The sequence below is a fragment of the Stegostoma tigrinum genome, chromosome 4 (assembly GCF_030684315.1).
Source record: "Stegostoma tigrinum isolate sSteTig4 chromosome 4, sSteTig4.hap1, whole genome shotgun sequence".
Taxonomy (NCBI): Eukaryota; Metazoa; Chordata; class Chondrichthyes; order Orectolobiformes; family Stegostomatidae; genus Stegostoma; species Stegostoma tigrinum.
This window is the reverse complement of record NC_081357.1, coordinates 68,192,696-68,214,523: the sequence shown is the minus strand read 5'-3', so window position 1 is coordinate 68,214,523 and position 21,828 is coordinate 68,192,696. Positions and strand designations below refer to the sequence as shown.

Here is a 21,828-nt window from a genome sequence, read left to right as displayed (position 1 = left end):
TGGAGGAAACATGACCCATGCCAGAAGTATAAAATAAATTTGCATGTTATTTATCTCAAGTTACGTAAAGTTCAGAATCATACCACTTAATTTCTTTTCATGCTGGTTTTCCCATAACTTAATACTTTTCTGCAGTGAACTCCAATTGCTGCTGCACTTGTCATAAACCTCCTTATTTTGATTTATTTTGGCTTCTATTTTGTTGGCCATGCAGGGTGCTTAACTTTGGATGCTCTACCCTTCTAAGAATTATGTTTACTTTATTGGAATGGGCAATAAAATGCTGGATAGCCTGCGATGACGACATCCCATGAGTGAATTAAAAGTAAAACCTGAATTGTCTCTTTCCTGAATGCAACTTCATTTCTCTGTTACTGCTTTAGTCTGCAATTGTCTTTCCAATCTATCTGTACTCAATTGGTTTTTAAATCATGAAATTACCTCCTTCCCATTTGAGTAATTTTTTCTTTCTAACTTTCAGGTTTACGCCGTCCATACAACCAGCACTGATTTCTTAGTTTGCTACAAATTTTTCATTTAAATTTATATAATTTATGATTTTTTTCCTTATTCCTCTATAACTATTCTCACGATCTGTGTTTGCTTTTTATATTTTATATACTTGTATTTAGTGGTTCAAATGCTAACATCAAATTTAATATCATGTATTTCAGCTCACTCTATTGCCTTACAGTCAACTTATTTTCCTCTTTCTCCTATATCTGGCCCTTTTAAATGTAATGCGGCTGACAACCATAGTCGCTGTAACCAAAAACAAACAAAATCACTTTCTTTACTCCCACAGTTGCCATTATGGAGGTGTAAGTAACTGAACCAAACATGGGGATAGCAAGAACTGCAGATGCTGGAGTCAGAGATAACAAAGTATGGAGCTGGAGGTGCACAGCAGACCAGGTAGCATCAGAGGAATAGGAAAGCTGACGACTTGGGTCGGGATCCTTCTTCAGAAATTCCTGAAAAAGAGTCCCGACCTGAAATGTCAGCTTTCCTGTTTCTCTGAAGCTGCTTGGCCTGCTGTGTATCTCCAGCTCCACACTGTTACCTCTGAAAACAAACATGGATGGGTTTGATTGACTAAGATCCAGCCTCATATGACTTTTGTAACCTATTGTAAAGGCAGAAGTTTTTGTTGTTATGATGTACGCATGTAACATCAAGTATACTTCGCCATTCAGTGAGATCTTGACTGATCTGATAATGCTCAAATTCACTTTCCTACCTTTCCCCATAACCCTTGATTCTCTTACTGACTAAAAATCTATCACATTCTTGTGTGGATGCAACACCTCTGCAGTAAAAAATTTCACAGATTCACTACCCTCTGAGAGAAGAAATTCCTCCTCATCACAGTCTTAAATGGATGACCCCTTATTTCTGAAATTATGCTTTCTAGTCCTAGACTTTTCACACAAGGGGAAACAACCCCTCTATTTTTGCCATGTGAAGTCCCTTAAGAATATTATGTTCCATTAAGGTTTTGTCTAATTCTGCTCAGCCTTCTAAGTACAGGCTCAGTTTCTCCTTGTGAGTATATCTTTCCTTAAATAAGGGGGAATCAAAACTGTTCAAGGGTTCTAGGTATGGACTAACTACTACCTTGTGCACTTTCAGCAAAACTTCACAATTTTTACATTTCAGTCTCTTTGTAATAAAGGCCAAAATGCAGATTTTGCTCATACCTTTCCATATTGTTATACGTAGTTGCAATGAATCAATAGAATCTCTACAGTGTGGAGACAGGCCCTTCGGCGCAGCAAATCCACACTGACCCATCCCGCTGTAACCCACCTAATCTACACATCCCTGAACACTACAGACAATTTAGCATGGTCAATCCACATATTTGGACAGTGGGAGGAAGCCGAAGCACCTGGAGGAAACCCATACAGACACGGGGAGATTGTGCAAACTCCACACAGACAGTTGCCTGATGGTGGTGCCCGGGTCGCTGGTGCTATGAGACAGAAGTGATAACCACTGAGCCACAGTGCTGCCACGACTGCCATTTCCTGACAGATCCATGTTTGCAAGTGGGGAAGGGTGGCATGTTCTGTCCTTTAAATTATATACTTCAAACAGTTAAATATTTTCTCTACATTTTAACATTTAACAAGTACTAAAAGTATAAAAGATTCCTTAATATGTGTATCTATGTTACAATAAAATAAGGAATTCATTTTCCAGATGCACAGTCCATGCAGATATTTGTGCTTTTCATTTTGAGCCTCTTAACTGTGCCCAGTATTAATTGTTGCTCTGTGGAATTCATCATCATTGGCCGGATCTCTTCAACTCTTATCATCCTTGCATTTGTTTTGTACACCGTCACTCTTTACCACAGTTTCAGTCACCTGCTCTAATATCTCCTTAGGTTTCTAAATAACAGATTTTGCTCTGAGTGCTCTAATGAAGCAATTTGGGACTTTTAGTCTGATGAAAGGTACTATTTAAATACAAATTTTTATTTGACTTGATTTGATTTATTAATGTCAGTTATCCTGAGATACAGTGAAAAATGTTGTATTGCTGCTAACCAAACAAATCATATCTTACCTAAGTACATCAGGGTAATTGGACAGAATGCAGAATAAAATGTTACAGCTACGGAGAAGGTGCAGAGAAAGATCAGCTTTAATATATGAGAGGTCTGTTCTTAAGTCTGATAACAGCAGAGATGAAAGTGTTCTTAAATCTGTTGATAAAAGTAGTTTTGTTTCAAAGGGAAAGTTTGTAGCCTCTTGAGCCATTGTAAAACTGGACAAAATGTGTTACAGCTGGGATTAAGAAGAGATCACAAATGAGTTTGGCAGTGATGTTGAAAAGTCTTATAGGTCGAGAAGACTTACATATAATCTGAGTGAATTAAAATGAATCATTAAATTGAGTATTTTTGTTGGTGGAAATCACAGAATAAATTGAACATGAGAAATTACAGTAAAAATAATATGGGAACACATTAAGGAAATTAGCAGAGGAAAAAATAAATTACTTGAAAATTGAATGTTTTTAAAGTGGTGTCTTGAAAAATTGTCCAAAAGACTTCCCTTTATTTACAAGCAAATGTTGAAATAAGTAACATAAGCCACATCAAAACACAATTGTATCATTTTATCTTTAGAGTGATGAAAACATACATTTTTTCTGATCTTCTACTCCACAAGAAAAAGGAGGTTATCAGAAATGCTTAGTCAAGATTATGCTTTTTTAAACATGAGTTGGGAATGATACAAGAGTCCCAAATAGAAGTTGAATGTTAATGTCAAAAACGAGGCTTAAATAGCTAAAATAGGTAAATTGCATTATAAAGAAAAACATATTTATTCAAAGATTTAAGGAAACAAAAATATGAAAATAAAACTGTAAATGTGCTATAAGCTTAAAATTATAAGATTATAATGTGTGACAACTTTGCCAGCCATTATGTAGAAGTATAGCATATTAATCATGCTATTAATCGAACAATCAAGCAAGTTGGTACATTAAATGGTCAATGTGGAACTGAGCCTTCTGGTTTGTGAGTATCTCAGTTATAATCTGCTCTAGCTGATCTCAGATGGATCTACATCTGTGTTTGTTTTTATCTCAAAATCCGGGGGAAATGTTAGCCATGGCCCATACTCACATTCTTGGTGACCCTTGCTGGGATATAATATGAATATTTCACAACACAAGGATCAAGCTAAGCTGTTATTTCTTGCGGAGTTGCATCACCTGCTGCGGTTCATCATTCAGCCTTAGATATGAGAGACAGACATATGATAGATATACAGTCGGGTTGCTTCTAGCCTTTACCATGTTAATGCTCATGGAGGTGAGAAGAGAAAATAAAAAATCTCAAAAAGCAAGATGAAAAGTGAGTTAGTGAAGAATTTGTTCATTGCTGAGCAGCTGCCTCCAAAAATAATCCTGGGATTAGGAATCTATTAGGCAACCTATGTTGCCTATTTCTGACAATTTTGAACTGTACTAGATCACAAAAGTAAGCACAGATAAGGAAATTAACAGCCTCAACTACTGTAGTTCAGCCAAACATAGAAGTTTACGCTACCCTTATATTAGGAATGTGCATGGTTTCAGGATTTCTTTCAAATTCACTCATTTACATAACTATACAACCATTTTAAAATATTCTCATTTTTACCAGGTGTACAGATAAAATCCAAGATTTTAAGAAGCATTCTTAGTCAGTTTTCCTACAGAAAGAATCCATAGGATGCCTACAGTGTGGAAACAGGCCAATTGGCCCAACATGCCCACACCAAATCTCTGAAGAGCGCCCCACCCTGACTCACCCCTCTGTAACCCATGCAACCCTGCTTTTTCCATGGTTAATCCACCTAAGCTACACATCCCTGGGCACTATGGGTGATTCAGCATGGCCAATCCACCTAACCTGCACATATTTGGACTGCGGAGGAAATACAAGTGTGCAAACTCCACACAGGCAGTCGCCTGAGGCTGGAATTGAGCCCAGGTTCCTGACACTGTGACTTAGGAGTGCTAACCACTGGGCCACCATGTGTGTTGAGTTTGATCATCAACAACAAAAATATTTGTTAATCTAGCTGATTTCCCAGAATCTTGCCTTCCCTCACAAAGCCTTATTGACTACACATGGAATTAATATAAACGGCAATCTTCCATTTTCATTTTTTCTCTGGTACACCAGAGAATGAGAATTATGACAAGTATGAAATTGTACTGTGTAATATCAGTGATAAATGTATTTATAGGTTGATAAATAATGTTTCTGTTGGCTTTTAAAATGCCTTCATTTGAAGCAATGTATGATATAACTTTTTGTTCATATCTGAAAATTTTAGTTTTATCACAATGTGATTTCAACTCAAAAATAAATAAGTGCAATTAGTTTTATGAATTCTTTTGAAACATTAAGAAGGAAAAATGAAACAAACCTACCAATATATGCCAGTGACAAGTAAATGGTTCTATTTGACCATTCTGGATTCTTGTCAAGAATGTGTAGCAAATTAAAGAGCTAGATGGTGGAGCAGGTCTTTATATCATTCCAGTTAGTCAAAATGCTTCCAAACTTACATGCAATAAACTACTACATAAGTAATAATAATCTTCCAAACTACCTACCATAATGCTACATATAGAAGAATAGTTATGTCATAAACATACTCTGAGAATTTGGTAAAGGAAATATATTTTTTTATTTGAAATACAGGTGCTTTTAAGCAGTTTAGTGGCATCTGTTGACAACAATGACACTAGCTCAAGTGTGTGCACTGTTTCTTACAGAAGTCATAAACAGAAACTTAAAAACAATACTTTAAAAAGAGTGTTAACAGTTGGTTCTCCGGGCTTCAAATGACATTTATTACATTCCTCTATATTACAAGGCAGCAATCTGTTAATAATTATGAGAAAAAAAAGAAAAAAAAGATCCTATTGTCAATTTATACAGAAACCAGAACATGCACAAATGCACATCACATTTGATGAGGAATCTCCAGCACTGTGGCTGAAGACATCCTTCCCTTAAAATGGAATCAGTTTTCGCAGTATATTTGGCTCTTTTTTAACCCTTAGAGGGCTAATTATGATACTTGTCCTAACCACCTGGAGTTCTAATTTAACATGGTTGGGCAGGGATTAATTATGTCTAATGTTGAATAAACGTAGGCATATCTACACTTTCGGCTTCAACTGTAGTCCTTGAAATGATTAGCAGTCTCTGTGAAGGTCAGGAGTAAGAATTAGAAGTAGGAACCCAGCACTGGATCCATTATACAGTGCACCTCTATAGGTTAGCTTGTTAATACATAGCAGCATCAGAAATCTCAGCAACCAAGTGAGGCTTTTAGTGAACAGTGCTCACTGTTGTGGATATCAGTTTCTTATTCTGCCCTCTTCGTTTCTTGTTTCCAGATTTTTCTTTCCTTACACGTTCTTCTCTGGTGTTTTTATTATCTTTGCCCCTCTTGTTATTTTTAGTTTGTTTTCCTTGCATTGCCTCTTTGTTGCCTTCTTTTCTTGATTTATTTTTCTTGTCGTTGCCCTTATTTCCTAAAATTAAAGAGCGCACATTAATTACCAATAAAAATTTACTGTTTATGACACAAATATAAACAAAGAATGAGAAATGTTAAGAAATATATATCAAACTTATTTCTTCATCAGACCACAAAGAATTTTCTTTATCATGAACATTACTCAACCTACTTCAGCAATCTCAGGAAGGATTAGGAAAAACAAATCTAGTAAAACTTCACAGTATCCAACATCACAAATCTCAATACGAAATGGTGCAGATAAAAGTAAACTGAAGTTTAAAAAATATGGAAAATGCTGGAAATATTCAGCAGATGATGAAACTTTTGCAGAGATGTAAACAGTGTCGATGTTTCAGGATAGCCACCTTCCGCCAGATCAATAAAAGTCATAGAATCCCTACAGTGTGGAAGCAAGCCATTCAGCCCATTGAGTCCACACTGACCATCTGAAGAGGAAGTCACCCAGATCCACCCCTCTGTAACCCTCTATTTCCCATGGCTAATCCACCTTGACCTGTGCATCCTTGGACACTATGGACGAGTTAACATGGTCAATCCACCTCACCCGCACCTCTTTGGACTGTGAGAGGAAACCAGAGCACCCAAAGGACACCCATGCAGGCATGAGGAGAATGTGCAAACTGCACACAGACAGCTGCCGGAGGGTGGAATTGAACCCAGGTCCCTGGTGATATGAGGCAGCAGTGCTAACCAGTGAGCAACCCTATTGCCCCTTGTTTATAAAGAGGCAGTGAAGAAAAATAAAGAAATACAGTAAGTACTCAACATGTCTCGCAGCATCTATGAAAAGAGAAAGTCTTAACTTTTCAGGGTAATGACCATTTATCAGGACTGGTTTGAGGGTAGTATTTCAGTTCAATAAAATATTATTTCTGGTAACTTATCATAGAATCTGTATTCTACAGTTGTTCTTATGATAATAGATATATCTTCCAGTGGCTGGACTATAGTGAGGGTGGATTTAGATGGATTGCCTCCTCCTCGTGACCATTTGTGGCTGGGAAATACATGAAGGACTGAATATAAGTCAAATGCCCCTTTCTCATGTTGGGCATAAAAGTGGCACATAAAAAGAATATTAAATGTTATTTGTATTTTGAAACAATTGTTTATAAATATACCACAAATTCTGGGGTCCAAAGCAACTTTGATGAACAGCTGTCAGATAATTTTGAAACAAAAGTTGAAAATATACCCACATCTCATGGAGAAAGAACCCAAATACCTTGATGAGTAATCAAGAAGGTTTGAAACTCAGACATAGCTACTGAAATATTGTTTGACATTCTCTTATAACGATGATATTACATTTCACAGCTGCACTACAAAAAGGTAGGAAAAAATAGTTAAACACAATGAATGACACATCCTGAGGCCCTCGGATGCATTTCAGCATTTCTTAGTCATTGATGATAAAAGGACCCTAAGATCATTGCACTTCTGACTTATAGTATGTTTCAAACTATTTAGAGCAGTCAAGATAAGGGAGGAGGATTTTTTTGTCCTAACCGATATGTCTTTGTCCTCAGTAGGAATCTTATCAGCTGGGGAATGCTTGCTTCCTTTGACTTTTTTATCCACTTTCATTCTGACTACTCAATTGAACTGTATCTCTGTCACAGTCACTGTGAAACAGCTTTGAACTCCTGTAAAGTTTCCATATTGTTTCTTGAACTTAACGCTTAACATTTACTTTTAGGAAACTGCAGTTGTGGATAATGCTTTGTGAAAGACTTGCAAAAGTACAGTAGCTACAAAGAACTCAACACTGCTGGTTATACAGTAACAGCATAATTTCAGTGCACCTAACATTTGAGTATGCCGGGTCTACACCCCTCCTCAAAATTTCTTCACTCCACTTTGTTCATTTTTTTGCTCACTAAAATTCACAGAAGGGGCCGATTCCATTGTGCAAACCTCTTTTCCCACATAGTATAGTGAAACAAAGAACTGCGGATGCTGGAGATCAGAGACAAAAACAGAAATTGCTGGTAAAACTCAGCAGGTCTGGCAGCATCTGTGGCAGGAAGAAGAGTCATTGTTCTGTGCCCGAAATGTTAACTGTGCTTTCTCCCCACAGATTCTGCCAGACCTGCTGAGTTTCCCCATTAATTTCTATTTTTGTCACTTCCCTCACACATTCTGTCTTGGTAACATTGATTCATCCTTTAGGACAGATAACATTGATCAAGTATCTCTAGAATTAGACATGCCAGATTTCTGCTTCTGAGCTGCATGTGATGCCACTATAGGAGATCTGGATGCAAGTCATAAATCTCTGATAAACGTTTACCTTTATTTACATAACTGGACATAATTCAGGTATGAGATATAATGGGAACTGCAGATGCTGCAGAATCTGAGATGACAAGGTGTAGAGCTGGATGAACACAGCAGGCCAAGCAGCATCATAGGAGCACAAAAGCTGATGTTTCGGGCCTAGACCCAGTCAGGTATGGTCAGATTGTGGACATCAGGAAAACCAGGGAGGACTAGAGAGAGTTCAGCAGATCAGACAGTTAAGGAGGAATGGCAGACATTGAAGAAAGCAATTTTTGACTTGCAACAAAGATATATTCCAGGAAGGGGACAAACCAACCATGGTTAACAAAGTAAATTGAGGAGAGCATCAAATTGCAAGAAAAAAAACATACAATGTGCAAAGATAGGAGGAACTGCCGATGCTGGAGCATCTGAGATAACAAGGTGTAGAGCTGGATAAACACAGCAGGCCAAGCAGCATCAGAAGAGCAGGAAAGCTGACGTTTTGGGTCGAGATCCTTGCACCTCCTAGTCGCAAACCATTTCAACTCCCTCCCAACCCCCTCCCACTCCTTGGATGACATGTCCATCCTGGGCCTCCTGCAGTGTCACAACGATGCCACTTGAAGGTTGCAGGAACAGCATCTCATGTTTAGGTTGGGAACCCTGCAGCCCAATGGTATCAATGTGGACTTCACAAGCTTCAAAATCTCCCCTCCCCCGACTGCATCCCAAAACCAACCCAGCTCATCTCTGCCTCCCTAACCTGTCCTTCTCCCTACCTATCCACTCCTCTCACCTCAAGCCCCACCACCATCTCCTACCTACTAGTCTCATCCCGCCTCCTTGACCTGTCCGTCCTCCCTGGACTGACCTATCCCCTCCCTAACTCCCCATCTACACTCACCTTTACTGGCTCCAACTCCACCTCTTTGACCTGTCTGTCTCCTCTCCACCTATCTTCTTCTTTATCCATCTTCTATCCGCCTCCCCCTCGCTCCCTATTTATATCGGAATCCCATTCTCCGCTCCCATTTTTGTAGAAGGGTCTAGACCCAAAACATCAGCTTTCCAGCTCCTCTGACACTGCTTGGCCTGCTGTGCTCATCCAGCTCTATACAATGTGCAAAGATCAATTGTAAACCAAAGGACTGGGAGAGATTTGAAAACCAATAAAAATAAACTAAAAGGTAATAATAGAGGGAAAAAACTTTGAAGATAAACTAGCGAGTAATATCAAAGCAAACAGCAACACCTTCTTTAACTATATAAAAGGAAAAGAGACTGAAATAAACATAACACTCTTAGCGAATGAGGTTGGGAAGACAATAATGGGGAAAACGGAAAATGGACAGCAGAGTTTAATAAACTATTCGCACCAATTTTCATGGTAGAGAATACAAATAGCATCCCAAAAATACTAAACAATCAAGGTGGCATAGGAGAAGAGGAAATGATGCAATAATTATCACAAGAAGAAAATTATTAGGAAATCCAAAGGCTGATAGGTCCTCTGGACCTGAGAGGTTGCATCCCAGGATATTAAAGGATGTAGCTACAGAGATAATGGATGCACTAGTTGTGATCTTCCAACATTATTCAAAAAAGAAATGAAACAATAAAGGGTAATTGTAGGCCAGTCAGCTCAATGTCTGTTACTGGGAAAATCTCAGAGCCAAATATAAAGCATGTGATAGCAGAGCATTGATCAAGCAGTCCGAATGGTTTCATGAAGGTGAAGTCATTGCTGACAAATTTGTTAGAATTCTTTAAGGAAGTAACAAGCAGGATAAATAAAGGGGATCGAGTAGGTGTAATGTATTTGAATTTCCAAATAGGTTTAAGTAAGATACTGTATGTAAGGGTACTTAATAGACAAGGATCCATGTTTTGGGATTAGTATTTTAGAAATGGATAGGGGATTGGCTAAATAATGGAAGACAGAAAGTTGGAATACGTGAACATTTTCAGGATGGGAAATTCTAACTAGTGGAGTGTCACAGTGATCAGCCCTGGTGCCATTACATTTTTATATATTTGAGGATCACACATAAATAGGTGAGAAGGCAGATGGTGAGGATGACATAAAGAATCTACAGAGGGGTACAGACCAGTTAATTACATGGCCATAAACTTGACCGATGGAATACAGTAAGACAATATTAGCTTATGCACTATGGCAGGAAGAATAATGCAGTTGAATAATATTTAAATGGAGAAACTACGGAAAGTTGCAGCACAGAGGAAGTTGGGATTCTTGAGCAAAAATGACAAAAAAACTAGCAACCAAATTCAGCACATAATAGGGAAGAAAATGAAATGTTGGCCCTTATTTTAGAGGGAACGGCATGTAAAAATTGGGAATTCTTGCTAGAACTATATAAAGCACTGATCAGACCACACCTGGAATACTGAGAACAGTTTCGGTCCCCGTGTCAAAGGAAAAATATGGCATTGGAGGCAGTCTGGAGAAGGTTCATTAAGTTGATCTCAGGTATGGAACAATTGTTTTATGAGGCTTGGCTTTATACTAATAGATTAGAAGAATGACAGATGGTCTTATTGAAATATATAAGATTCATAAGGGGCTTGAAAGAGTTGATGTGGAAAAATTGTGATCCCTTGTGGGAGAATCTAGGGCCAGAAGGCATAATCTCAGAGTAATGAGTCACCTGGTTAGGACAGAAAAGTGGCGGAACTTCTTCTCTCAGAGGGTAAAATCTGTGGAATTCTTTACGGCTGAGATACACAGATTTTTAATTAATAAGGGAGTCAAGGACTATGGGGAAAAGGCAGAACAGTGGAGTTGAGGATTATCAGATCAGCCATGATCTCATGAATGGAACAGCAGACTCAATAGGCTGAGTGATCTGTGGGTCTTAAGATTTTATAGTCGTATGTTTTCCTTATGTACAGTGTCAATCAAGAAAAAAAATCAAGGAACCAATGTGTTGTAGCTACCTGATGCCCAACTAATACCAGCCTAAAGATCAGGCAGGCAGGGTGCGCTTGAATAGTCTCATTTTGCTTCTGAAAAGCACTGTACGTGGGCTTTCTTCCATGGCTCAGTGGTTAACACTGCTACTTCACAGCACCAGAGACCCAGGTTTGATTCCGCCATTGGGCGACTGTCTGTGTGGAGTTTGCATGTTCTCCTCATATCTGTGTGGGTTTTTGCTGGGTGCTCCGGTTTCCTCCCACAGTCCAAAGATGTGCAAGTTAGGTGAATTGGCCATGCTAAATTACCCATAGTGTTCAGGGATGTGTAGGTAAGGTTGTTAGCCATGGGAATGCAGGGTTACAGGGATAATGTAGGAGGATGGGTCTAGGTAGAATGCATTTTGGATGGTCAGTGTCGACTTGTTGGGCTGAATGGCCTATTTCCACATTATAGAGTTTCTAGGAATTGCATCCCTCACAATGACCTGTATCTACCTCTATTACTTGGTGCAGGCTCTGGCGTGAATTTTTGGCTGTACACTGGCTGAGACTATGGTAGGGGCATGTTAAAGGTGATGAATTGCTAGCCCACTGCTTTCCTGCACACTCTGACCTATTTCACATAATATGATAAATGGGCAGGGGCCAAAATCGCCAGTCTACCCATCATTTTGTAAAAAAAGGACATTAGTGGGGAATTGAACTTATTAAAAAGCCAATTGAGCTGAACTGGCTTTATGCTGACCATAAAGTAGTTCAAATAGTTTCCATAGGCAAATGGGCAAGAGTGGTGAATCTGATTTTTCACCATCTTGATAGGAAGAAAGGGGATGTATATCTTTGGGGGTTGGGCTATTGCTTTGAATGCTTCATGGTTATGCACTCACAAAATAGCCAAGATGATATCCCCAAACCAACTTGCTGGCCTCCACAATCCTTTCCCCCAACCTCACACCTTCTTTGTCCCCTTACATAGAATACCCAAACCTTTTCTACTCTAAAAGTCTGGGGCTAACCTTAGCCCAGGATCCATTGCTCTTGTTTCTGGGGACTGGGTAATTGCTGGCTCCTGTGTTGTGGTTCTGCTGAGACTACTGGCAATGCCAGCCAATCAGATTGACCAGCAGCTCTCAAGGGCAGGACTTCCTTCCAATGAGGAATGGCAACCCCACTCTCTGTTTGGTATGGCCACCAGTATTGTGCATCACTATAGGGTAGGTGGCCCTTTTTAAAAGTTGGTTAGTTTGTGTTGGCTTTCCTAATGGCTACAGCAGGGGCACAATTCTATTCATTGTTGTGGAAAATGCCCCAAAGAAGTTTGATTAAAGAAATACGTTAGAGAAATATGTTGACTGAACGGGTACATTTTATTTTATTCATTCACAAGACGTGGACATCCCTAGCTAGGCCAGTATGTATGGACTATCCCTAATTTCCCAGACAGTAGTTAAGAGTCAATCACGTTGCTATGTGTTTGCAGTCACATGTAGACCAGACCAGGTAACGTTATTCATGAACTTGATGAGTTTTTTTACTCCAAATAATCAACAACTATTTCATGGTCAACATTAGACTCTTAATTTCAGATTTTCATTGAATTCAAATTCCACCATTTGCCATGGCAGGATTCAAACCTGGGTCCCTGACCACTCAATCTGAACTATCAGCAACTTTTCTCGCCTGGCGCTTCAAACCCCCTCACTACTAACCCCTATCCCATTTCACTTTAACTTTGATGACAAGTTGTCTAGATTCAAAATGTTAGCTTGCTCTCTCTCCATGGATGCTGCCTGACCTGCTGTGATCTCCAGCATGTTTTGTTTTCAGTTCAGATTCCAGCTTCATTACTAAGCTCCCCAGATTAATAGTTTAACAATAATACCACAAGGCCATCTCCTACCCCCACCTTTAAGGCAGCCCACTTTAAGTCTCTAGCTGATATTGCGTAGATTAGAATTTCAAACGAGTAATTTTCTATGACATTATGTTCAATTGACATACAACGATTCAAATGACTCTGACTTTCCATGTCACTTCAAGTACAATACTATCAGAAGGAAAAGTGGAAGTTCTGCATGGTATGCTAATTAGTAAAGTTAGATCACATGGGATTTAGGTTGAGCTTGCCAAATGTCTGCAAAATTGGCTTTGCAGAAGAAGACAGAGGGTGGTGGTCAAGGGTTGTTTTTTACACTAGAGGCCTGTGACCAATGGTATTCCACAGGGATCAGTATTAGATCCACTTTTGTTTGCCATTTATGTCACTGATTTGAATTTTAAAAAAGGAGACACGGTTAGTAAGTTTGCAGATGACACCAAAACTGGTGGTATAGTGGACAGTGAAGAAGGTTATTTAAGATTACAAAGAGATCTTGATCAATTGGGTCAATGGGCTGAGGATTGACAGATGGAGTTTAATTTGGATAAATGTGAGGTATTGCATTTTGGTAAAACAAACAAGGGCAGGACTTATACAATTAATGGCTAGGCCCTGGATACTGTTGTAGAATAGAGGGACTTAAAGATTCAGGTACATAATTCTTTGAAGTTTGTGTCACATGTAGATGGGATGGTTAAGGTGTTTAGCCAACGTGCCTGCATTGCTGAGATCTTTAAGTTTAAGAGTTGGGAAGTCATGTTGAGGTTGTACAGGATGTTGGTGAGACCTCTTCTGGAGTACTGTATGTGGTTCTGGTTCCGCTGTTATAGGAAAGATATTATAAAACTGGAGAGGGTTTGAAAAAGATTTACCAAGATATTGCCAGGAATGGAGGGATTGAGATATAAAAATTGACTGGAAAGACTGTGACATTTTTTCACTGAAGCGTAGGAGGTTGAGGGGTGAACTTATTGAAGTTTCTGAAATCATGAGGGGCACAGATAAGGTGAATAGCAAGAGATTTACTCTAGGGTGGGGGAATTCAAAACTAGGGGGCATATTCTTAAGGTGAGATCAGAAAGTTTTGTAAAGGACACGAGGGGCACCTTTTTTACCCAGCGAGTGGCTCGTGCAATGTATGCACTGCCAGAGGTAGTGGCTACAGGTACAGTTACAATGTTTAAAAGACATTTACATAAGCATATGAATTTGAAAGTTTTGGAGGGATTTGGGCCAAATGTAGGCAAGTGGGAGTAGTTTAGTTTGGAAACATGGTCAGCATGGATTAGTTGGACTGAAGGGCCCGTTTCTATGCTATATGACTCCATGACTCCATGAATCTGTCAGGATTGTTGATATCATGGGTGGGCTTAGGACAGCCATATAGTCCAGACACTGGTGTCTTAATACCTATCATAAAATTTAGCCTTTTGCTTCCTATACAGCAATAGTTCATCCATTAATTTCATTATTATTCCAGTTTCTATGGTTTCCACTAGATAGCGTGCTTGCAACACAAGAAAATTTATCCTGACAGAAGAATTTATCCTACAGTCAGAATAAAATCAAACTCTCTTCACTTAAACATCCAGAAAACCACCAGGTCTTTATATAATATGAATGGATGTATGCCAGCTCAACTCCCTAATTACCTACGTCTTGCTACGCTCAAGTTGCATTTAAACATAATGATCTCTGTATCTATTATTCAAAGGAAGGACTCACATGTTTATGTATAACCACAGCTGAAGTGAAACATAGGCATTTGAAAGAATTATTCACTAATAGTTCTGTGTAAGATTGCTATGTTTTGAATTTAGATTTTAGTCAAAAAAAAACCTGTTGCATCAGGCTGAAACAAAAGCAGCAGTAGCCTGGTCTGGAAAATTAATTGCATGTCATATTTAATGGTACAACACTTTCTGCAACCTCAGACTTTACAACATGACATTGATATTTTCATATTCTGTTGTAGATAAGAAATGAAGAAGTCATGTAAAAATCTGAGTTCTGGAGAAGGATCACTGGACCTGAAATATCGAATTTGCTTTTACTCCAAAGATGCTGCCAGACCTGCTAAGTTTCTCCAGCAATTTTTGTATGTAAAAGATTAGTGTCAGTAAATTGTGGTTCTGTGGAAACCCAATGGCTCCTTTAGGGAAAGACACTTGTCCCCCCGACATGATGTGGCCTACCTGGGACTCCAAACCCACAATAATAAAATTGACACTTAAATGCTTTTTGGAACTACGCCAGCAAAATTCTCAATTCTATCAAATAGCAATAAAAAACAATAATGAATAACACAAGATGATCAAGCCAATATTGACCAAGGCATTAGAAATAAGAAAGGAATACTTAGTCTAGTCACTCTTGGAAACTCCTCCTTAATAACATCAGATTTGTCAAACAACGACCTAACATAACTGTACTCATTGAATCACAGCTTTTGACCAAAGTCCTATCCTTTTCCATCACTGGCTTTGTATGACCTGTAAGCAAAGTCCGTCATTACAATGAGGATAGCCTGCATCATTCTGTGCAGCACAGTCAGATAGATTTAGAACAAATCCAGCAACTCAAAATCAGCAATCTATGAGATGCTGTGACCATCAGCAGCAGGAGAATTGTATTCAACCAAATCTGTAACCTCATGGCCTGGAATACTCTACCTAGATCATCAGGCGTAAAGACCAACCCTGGTTCAGTGGAGAACATGTCAAGATAAATACCTTTCATACCCAAAAATGTGAAGTTAGGAAACAGGATGACATACATATATACATGTAAAAAGAATATCCAATAGACAAAACAAAGTGATCCTACAGCCACATATTAGATCTAAGCTCTGCATTCCTACCACATTCTGTTGACAATTAAATAACTAAGAGGAGGAAGATGTACCAAAAGCAGCCCCATTCTCAATGGCAAGAGAGTGCAACACATCAGTACAAAAGGCTGCAGCATTTGCATCCATCTCATCTTCTACCTCAAGTCTCCAGAATCACAGATGTCAGTAAAATTTAAAAAACTGCTAGAGACACTGGATATTGCAAAAATTGTGGACTCTGACAACATTTTGGAAAAAGTAATGAAGATTTTTGCTCTAGAACTAACCTTGCCTCTAGCCATGTTGTTCCTGCATTGTTATAGCTATAACACCGACAGCTACTTGATAATATAAGTTGTTGATCATATCCTGTACACAAAAACCAAGGCAAGCTTGATCTGGTCAATATCAACACTCTCAATCATCGGAAAGGCAATGAAAGATGCTGGAGGCAGTGCTATCAAGCTGCATTCATTCATCATTCGATTCTTAATCAATTCTCACATTAGATTCCACCAGGACCATTCACTTCAAACTGCATTTCATCCATGGCCTGAACATAAACATAAAAGTTGAATTCAAAGCAACATTTGACACCAAGGAGCTGTAAGAAAATTAGTTTGAACTATACTTAATACAAAGGAAGGTTGTTGTGGTTATCGAAAGCCAATCGTTTTCATTTCCAGGTTATCACTACAGAAGATCCCTCTGCGTAGACCCAAAATCAGCTCTTCAGTACCTTTCCTCAATAACGAAGTCAGAGATGTGGATGTTTTACTAATGGTTACATGAATTATGTACCATTGACAACTCCCCAGATACGGAAGCAGTTTATATCCACAAGAAAATGACCAGGACAGAACCCAGACATGAGCAGATGTGTGGCATGAATGCAACTTGCCACTATAAAATTCTTAAATCTAAATAAAAGGAATTGATCTAATCAAATTCTATGCTAAAAGGGGATGCAATTTAAGGGCAGGTCATCATCCTCAACAGGGACAGCAGCCCCAGCGACAGCCACTTCTCTGAAGCTGCTGCTCTGGAAACTGTGGCTAGCTGAACGGGAGGATGCAGAAATTACTTATGTACAGAACAGATTGGGATGAGATCCTTTAGTTATGTGGGTAGATTCATGACATTGTGGTTGACTCCTCAGAGATAACAAGGTTGAAAGATTTGAGAAAGATGTTCAAAATCATTAGAGTCTGAAAGTGTATAAGTCAGGAGAAATTGTTCTCGTTGGTAGATGGGTCAAGAACTGGAGTTCGTTGATTTAAAGTGATTAGCAAACAAAAAAGAGATGACAGAAGGAATAAGCTTTTTATGCAGAAAGTAGTTACATTCTGGATTCACTGCCTGGAATTATGGTTATTAGCAACTTTTATAATGGTTTTTAAAACTGGATAATTACCTCAAGGGAAAATATTAACAGAACTTGGATAAAAGATAAGAGAATGGAAGCAACTGAGTTGCTCTTACATGATCTATCCCAAATGTGTCAGGCTGAATAGCCTCCTTCCGCATTGTAACCATTCTATGATTCTGTACTATAAATAGTGTGGCTGCTATGGTGAATCACCTCCACCCTCTCAAAAGTAAATAGGGATGGAGAATAAATGTTGATCATTCCAGCAACATTTACATTATTTGAAAGAATATAAAAATACTAAATGAAGGATAAAAACAAAACTTTATTACTGGTCAATCACACCTTTATTCTACCTGTAACAATTAAATCTGCAATTCATATGATATTGCTGTATGCATTACTTCAATACATTTGTGAATTTGTTTTATTACAAATGTTGGTGAGAATAATTTCAATCCTTATGTTTCTAGAATGTGTTAAGAGATTTTAAACATCCTGGTGTGTTTATCCTTATGCTATCTTCATTCTCATAAATTATGACTAAGAGACATGGGCTGAGGAATTTCAGCATAGGAATCTTTTTCACATTTTGTGAGCTTGGGATGGTTTACCACAAGTGATTATTGAAACTGCAACACACTTTTACAGAAAATTGAATAATTTTTTCGAGAAAAACACAGAAACACACAAATCAATGCACAAAAATTGAAAGACAGCTCTTGTGGAATAACTAGCAGAAATAAAGACACAGTGGGCCAAATGACCTCTTGCTGTTCTATTGTTTCAATCTTTGACATGATTTTAAATGGTGCCTAGAATTTTTCGTATGGTATTTAATAATGTAACGTTTGTTGCCTAACAGCAACAACAGCGTGATGCCCAAAGACATCTTGTTAATGGTCATCAAATACAAGAGACTGTCCATATCAAACTATTATCATTCAATATGTATGAAATGTTGTCATTACAGGAGCTGTAAAATAATGGTATATGGCCGGTCTGAGACTGTTTTTGATCAGGAGTGTATCTCTGCCATTTGCCAGACATGAAGTGTTAACAGAATTAAAACTTTGTGAAATGGTATGACTTATCTCGTGAAAAGTACTATTGGGCTCATTTCAACTTTTCGCAATGGTGACGAATATGTGGTAGCAGATTGGGTATCGGTCATGTTCTGCATCCGTTGTACATATATGTGATTCACTTTTCCTTGAAGCTAATGGAATTGAATATCAAATAATAGGTGGATGATCCGTTACTGTCTACGTTCTGGCATTGCTAAAAGCTAAAATTAACTTTTATTGGCCACAAGACACTGAAATACTGCAAGATCATTACTGGTCACCAACAGTGAAACAATCAATGACACCAAATGCAAAACCTTGCCAGACCCATACATGAAATTCTGTCAGAAGCTACCTGCAAAGTGCTTGTAAGCCACCACACTAGACATATTGTAGGAGAGTATTCCTGCCATGAGGCACAACATATTTCACTGTTAGTAATTTTTTTAGTATACAAAAAAGTTGAGTTAAAATGGCTTTTAGACCCCTTCAAATAGCTTGCAAAAGTGACTGCTTAAGATCCTGACTCACAGTTCAATAACATTTTGCAGGAAAACAACCTATGAAGATGAGATAATGGGAACTGCAGATGCTGGAGAATTCCAAGATACAAGCCCACCCTGTACAAGAACAAAAACAGAAGTTGCTGGAAAAGCTCATCAGGTCAGGCAACGTCTGTGAAGAAAATATCAGAGTAATGTTTCAGGTCTGGTGACCCTTCCTCAGAACAGTTCCCAACAATTCCACCCTGTTCAACTTATTTTCATAAGACAACCCACTTATTCCAGGAATCAATTCAGTAAACCCCCTCTGAACTACCTCGAATGTATTTACATTCTTTTTTGAATAAGGAGAACAATACTGCACACACTGTTCAAGATGTAGTCTCACCAATGCCCTGTACAACTGAAGGATACTATATCCTTACCTCTACATTCAATTTCTCTAATAATGATGAACAGCGTTAATTAGGATTCCTAATTATCTGCATTAACTGCATTCTAAGCTTTTGAAACGAATGCACTAGAACACCTATATCTACGGACTTCAAATTTATACTGTAATTCTATATTTAAGTAATGCTCAAATAGCCAAGTGGAACAAGTCAAATAAAGTTTATTGTTGATAGTTTTCCTTTTTTGCTAAGTGTTGCCATGGCTGACGTTGTCTCTTAGCACGGCTGGGAAGTGATGAACTGACCCAATGGGAACAATTGAATTTTCTGTCCCCTATAGTTGAAGGTGATTAATAATGAAAACAGTGCTGATTACATCTGAATTGGCAACTGATACTGAGGTTTGGCAGGAAACGTGGACGTTTTATGGGAAAACGAGATAACAAAGTGTGGAGCAGGATGAACACAGCAGGCCAAGCAGCATCTTATGACCTCAAAAGCTGATGTTTCAGGCCTAGACCCTTCATCAGCAAAAAGGCCCTGATGAAGGGTCCAGGCTCGAAAAGTCAGCTTTTGTGCCCCTAAGATGCTGCTTGGCCTGCTGTGTTCATCCAGCTCCACACTTTGTTATCTGGGATTCTCCAGCATCTGCAGTTCCCATTGTCTCTGATGCAAGTTTTATGGGAATATGGGATTTTATGAAAATGAGTAATGGGTGGAGAGACTTGGTCAAAATTTTGATGGCTCTTTTGTGATGGGTCAAGCCTCACAATTTCTTGTGGCATGATCCTATTTTCATTTCCACAAATTTTCACTGAATGTTTTGCAATAACATCTATCTTCAAGTTGAGGGTGGGAACAATTAGTTTGGTGGCTACAACAGAAAGACAAGTCTCTAGGTTTTAGGGTGGAAGACAGAATCAAAAACACAGAGATGAGAGGTGGGGATAACATTCCTCTGAATTACGTGAAAATTAGTTCTTTGTGTGTGCACATAGCTGGTCTAAGGTTCCATACAAGGTAATTGGCATTGGAGTGTTGATCACAACATTGCTTTTGATTCTGGAATTTGCTGCCCCGCATGAGCCTCGGTGGCCTGCATAACCAGGAAGAAAATTAGATGCAACGCTGGAGAAGGGGCAGTGCTGGCTTTGGGAGGACAGGTGTGATGTGGAAGGTGGGAGTAACATTTTATGGGTTGCTCTTGGTTCACATCCTTGGAATGAAGTTTTCCTATTCCTTTTCACTTTTTTCATCTAGGCCACAAAACGAGTCCATGCCTACCCACCTAGCCATGCCAATCATGTCATTATCCTAGTCAATAATCTTGCTCAGAGGCTTAATTGACCTCTAATTATTTATTTAAATACGGTGGTCAAGCTGCCAATTACAAAGCCGATCTATCTAGTGTACTATGGAGTGTGTCAGCTCGGGGGTCTGTGTGGAGGTGCTAGGTTAGCAACCTGACATATTTTATGGTTTCCCTCTGCCCAAAGCACACCTGTTAGTGGCATTAAAAATCCAGCTTTGCTTTTTCTTCTACCATAATGAAATGTCTGTAACTCCCTACAATCACCATTGTCCATCAATCAAGAAGTGTGCCAGGATATTTAGCTCTTGGACTAAGTTAGTTTCAACACTTAATGTTGACACACATATGAATAAATTGAATTGAATGTAATATGAAGTATTTACAGGTGAAATTTCAATTTGAAAAAATATCTGTTCTAACTCTGTGCTCGCAATAATATTAATGTTAATTGTAATGGATTGGATAGGAAAGTAGCAGGCCATTATACAGAACCTCCCTGTTTATCCAAGAGGTTTTGCTGTAGCTCACAAATGCCTGCTGCACTGTCAGCAGATGGTGTTTTCATCACTGACTGCTTCCCCGTGCCATGGAATAATATGAGTCTCCTGTATATGCTGCCAGCGCTTTAACTTTTAATTGAAATTGTATGGAAACTGGCAAAAAAAAACAAGGAAATGGAAGTGGCACCCACTTCTGGTTCCACCATCAGGAATGGCATGCCATCTTTTAAAATTCTGCCATAAGAATGCTTTGGCAACAATTCAACATTTGCAATTAAGTGCTGCGGGTGTCTGAACCTGTAACTTTCTAAATCAAAGATAAGAATGCTGTTTCATGAGACAACATGAAATACGAGTTGCCAATGTTTCAATTTTACAAAGAGCATGCTCCCAGGATAAGTGGCTCCCTGCACCCTCTCTCCATTCCTATTTCTATTGTTTATTGAAGTCATCTTGAAGAAGGTGGTGGTGGGTGCAAACTTTGGCATCCTATGGCAGCACCATCAGTTGTGTTAAAGTCTGGGCTCCACATTTTCTGTGTTCTCGCCGAAATCCAAACCTGTCTGCTATGTACCTGTTAATATGGGAAAGCGGTGCAATGGAATGGCTGCAAAATGTTGGCCTTAGAATGCTTTAGAAGTTGTGATTTTTAATCAGCCATTACTATATCTACACCTTTTTTTTGGGCACTTTATATAAAATACTGACA

At 38.7% G+C, this 21,828-nt stretch overlaps 1 protein-coding gene across 3 annotated transcripts in view; it reads right to left on the bottom strand.

Moving 5' to 3' along the window:
* Positions 1 to 5,185: 5,185 nt before the first annotated feature.
* Positions 5,186 to 21,828, bottom strand: part of rspo3 (R-spondin 3) — an 85,063-nt gene continuing 68,420 nt past the window's right edge. The window contains exon 5 of one of the 3 annotated variants that reach the window (XM_048531130.2): positions 5,186 to 6,057. In XM_048531130.2, the coding sequence (XP_048387087.1) occupies positions 5,852 to 6,057 (206 nt within the window). In that variant the 3' untranslated portion in view covers positions 5,186 to 5,851. The remainder of the gene's footprint in view (positions 6,058 to 21,828) is intronic. The other 2 variants (XM_059645390.1, XM_048531129.2) reach the window with 2 other exon arrangements.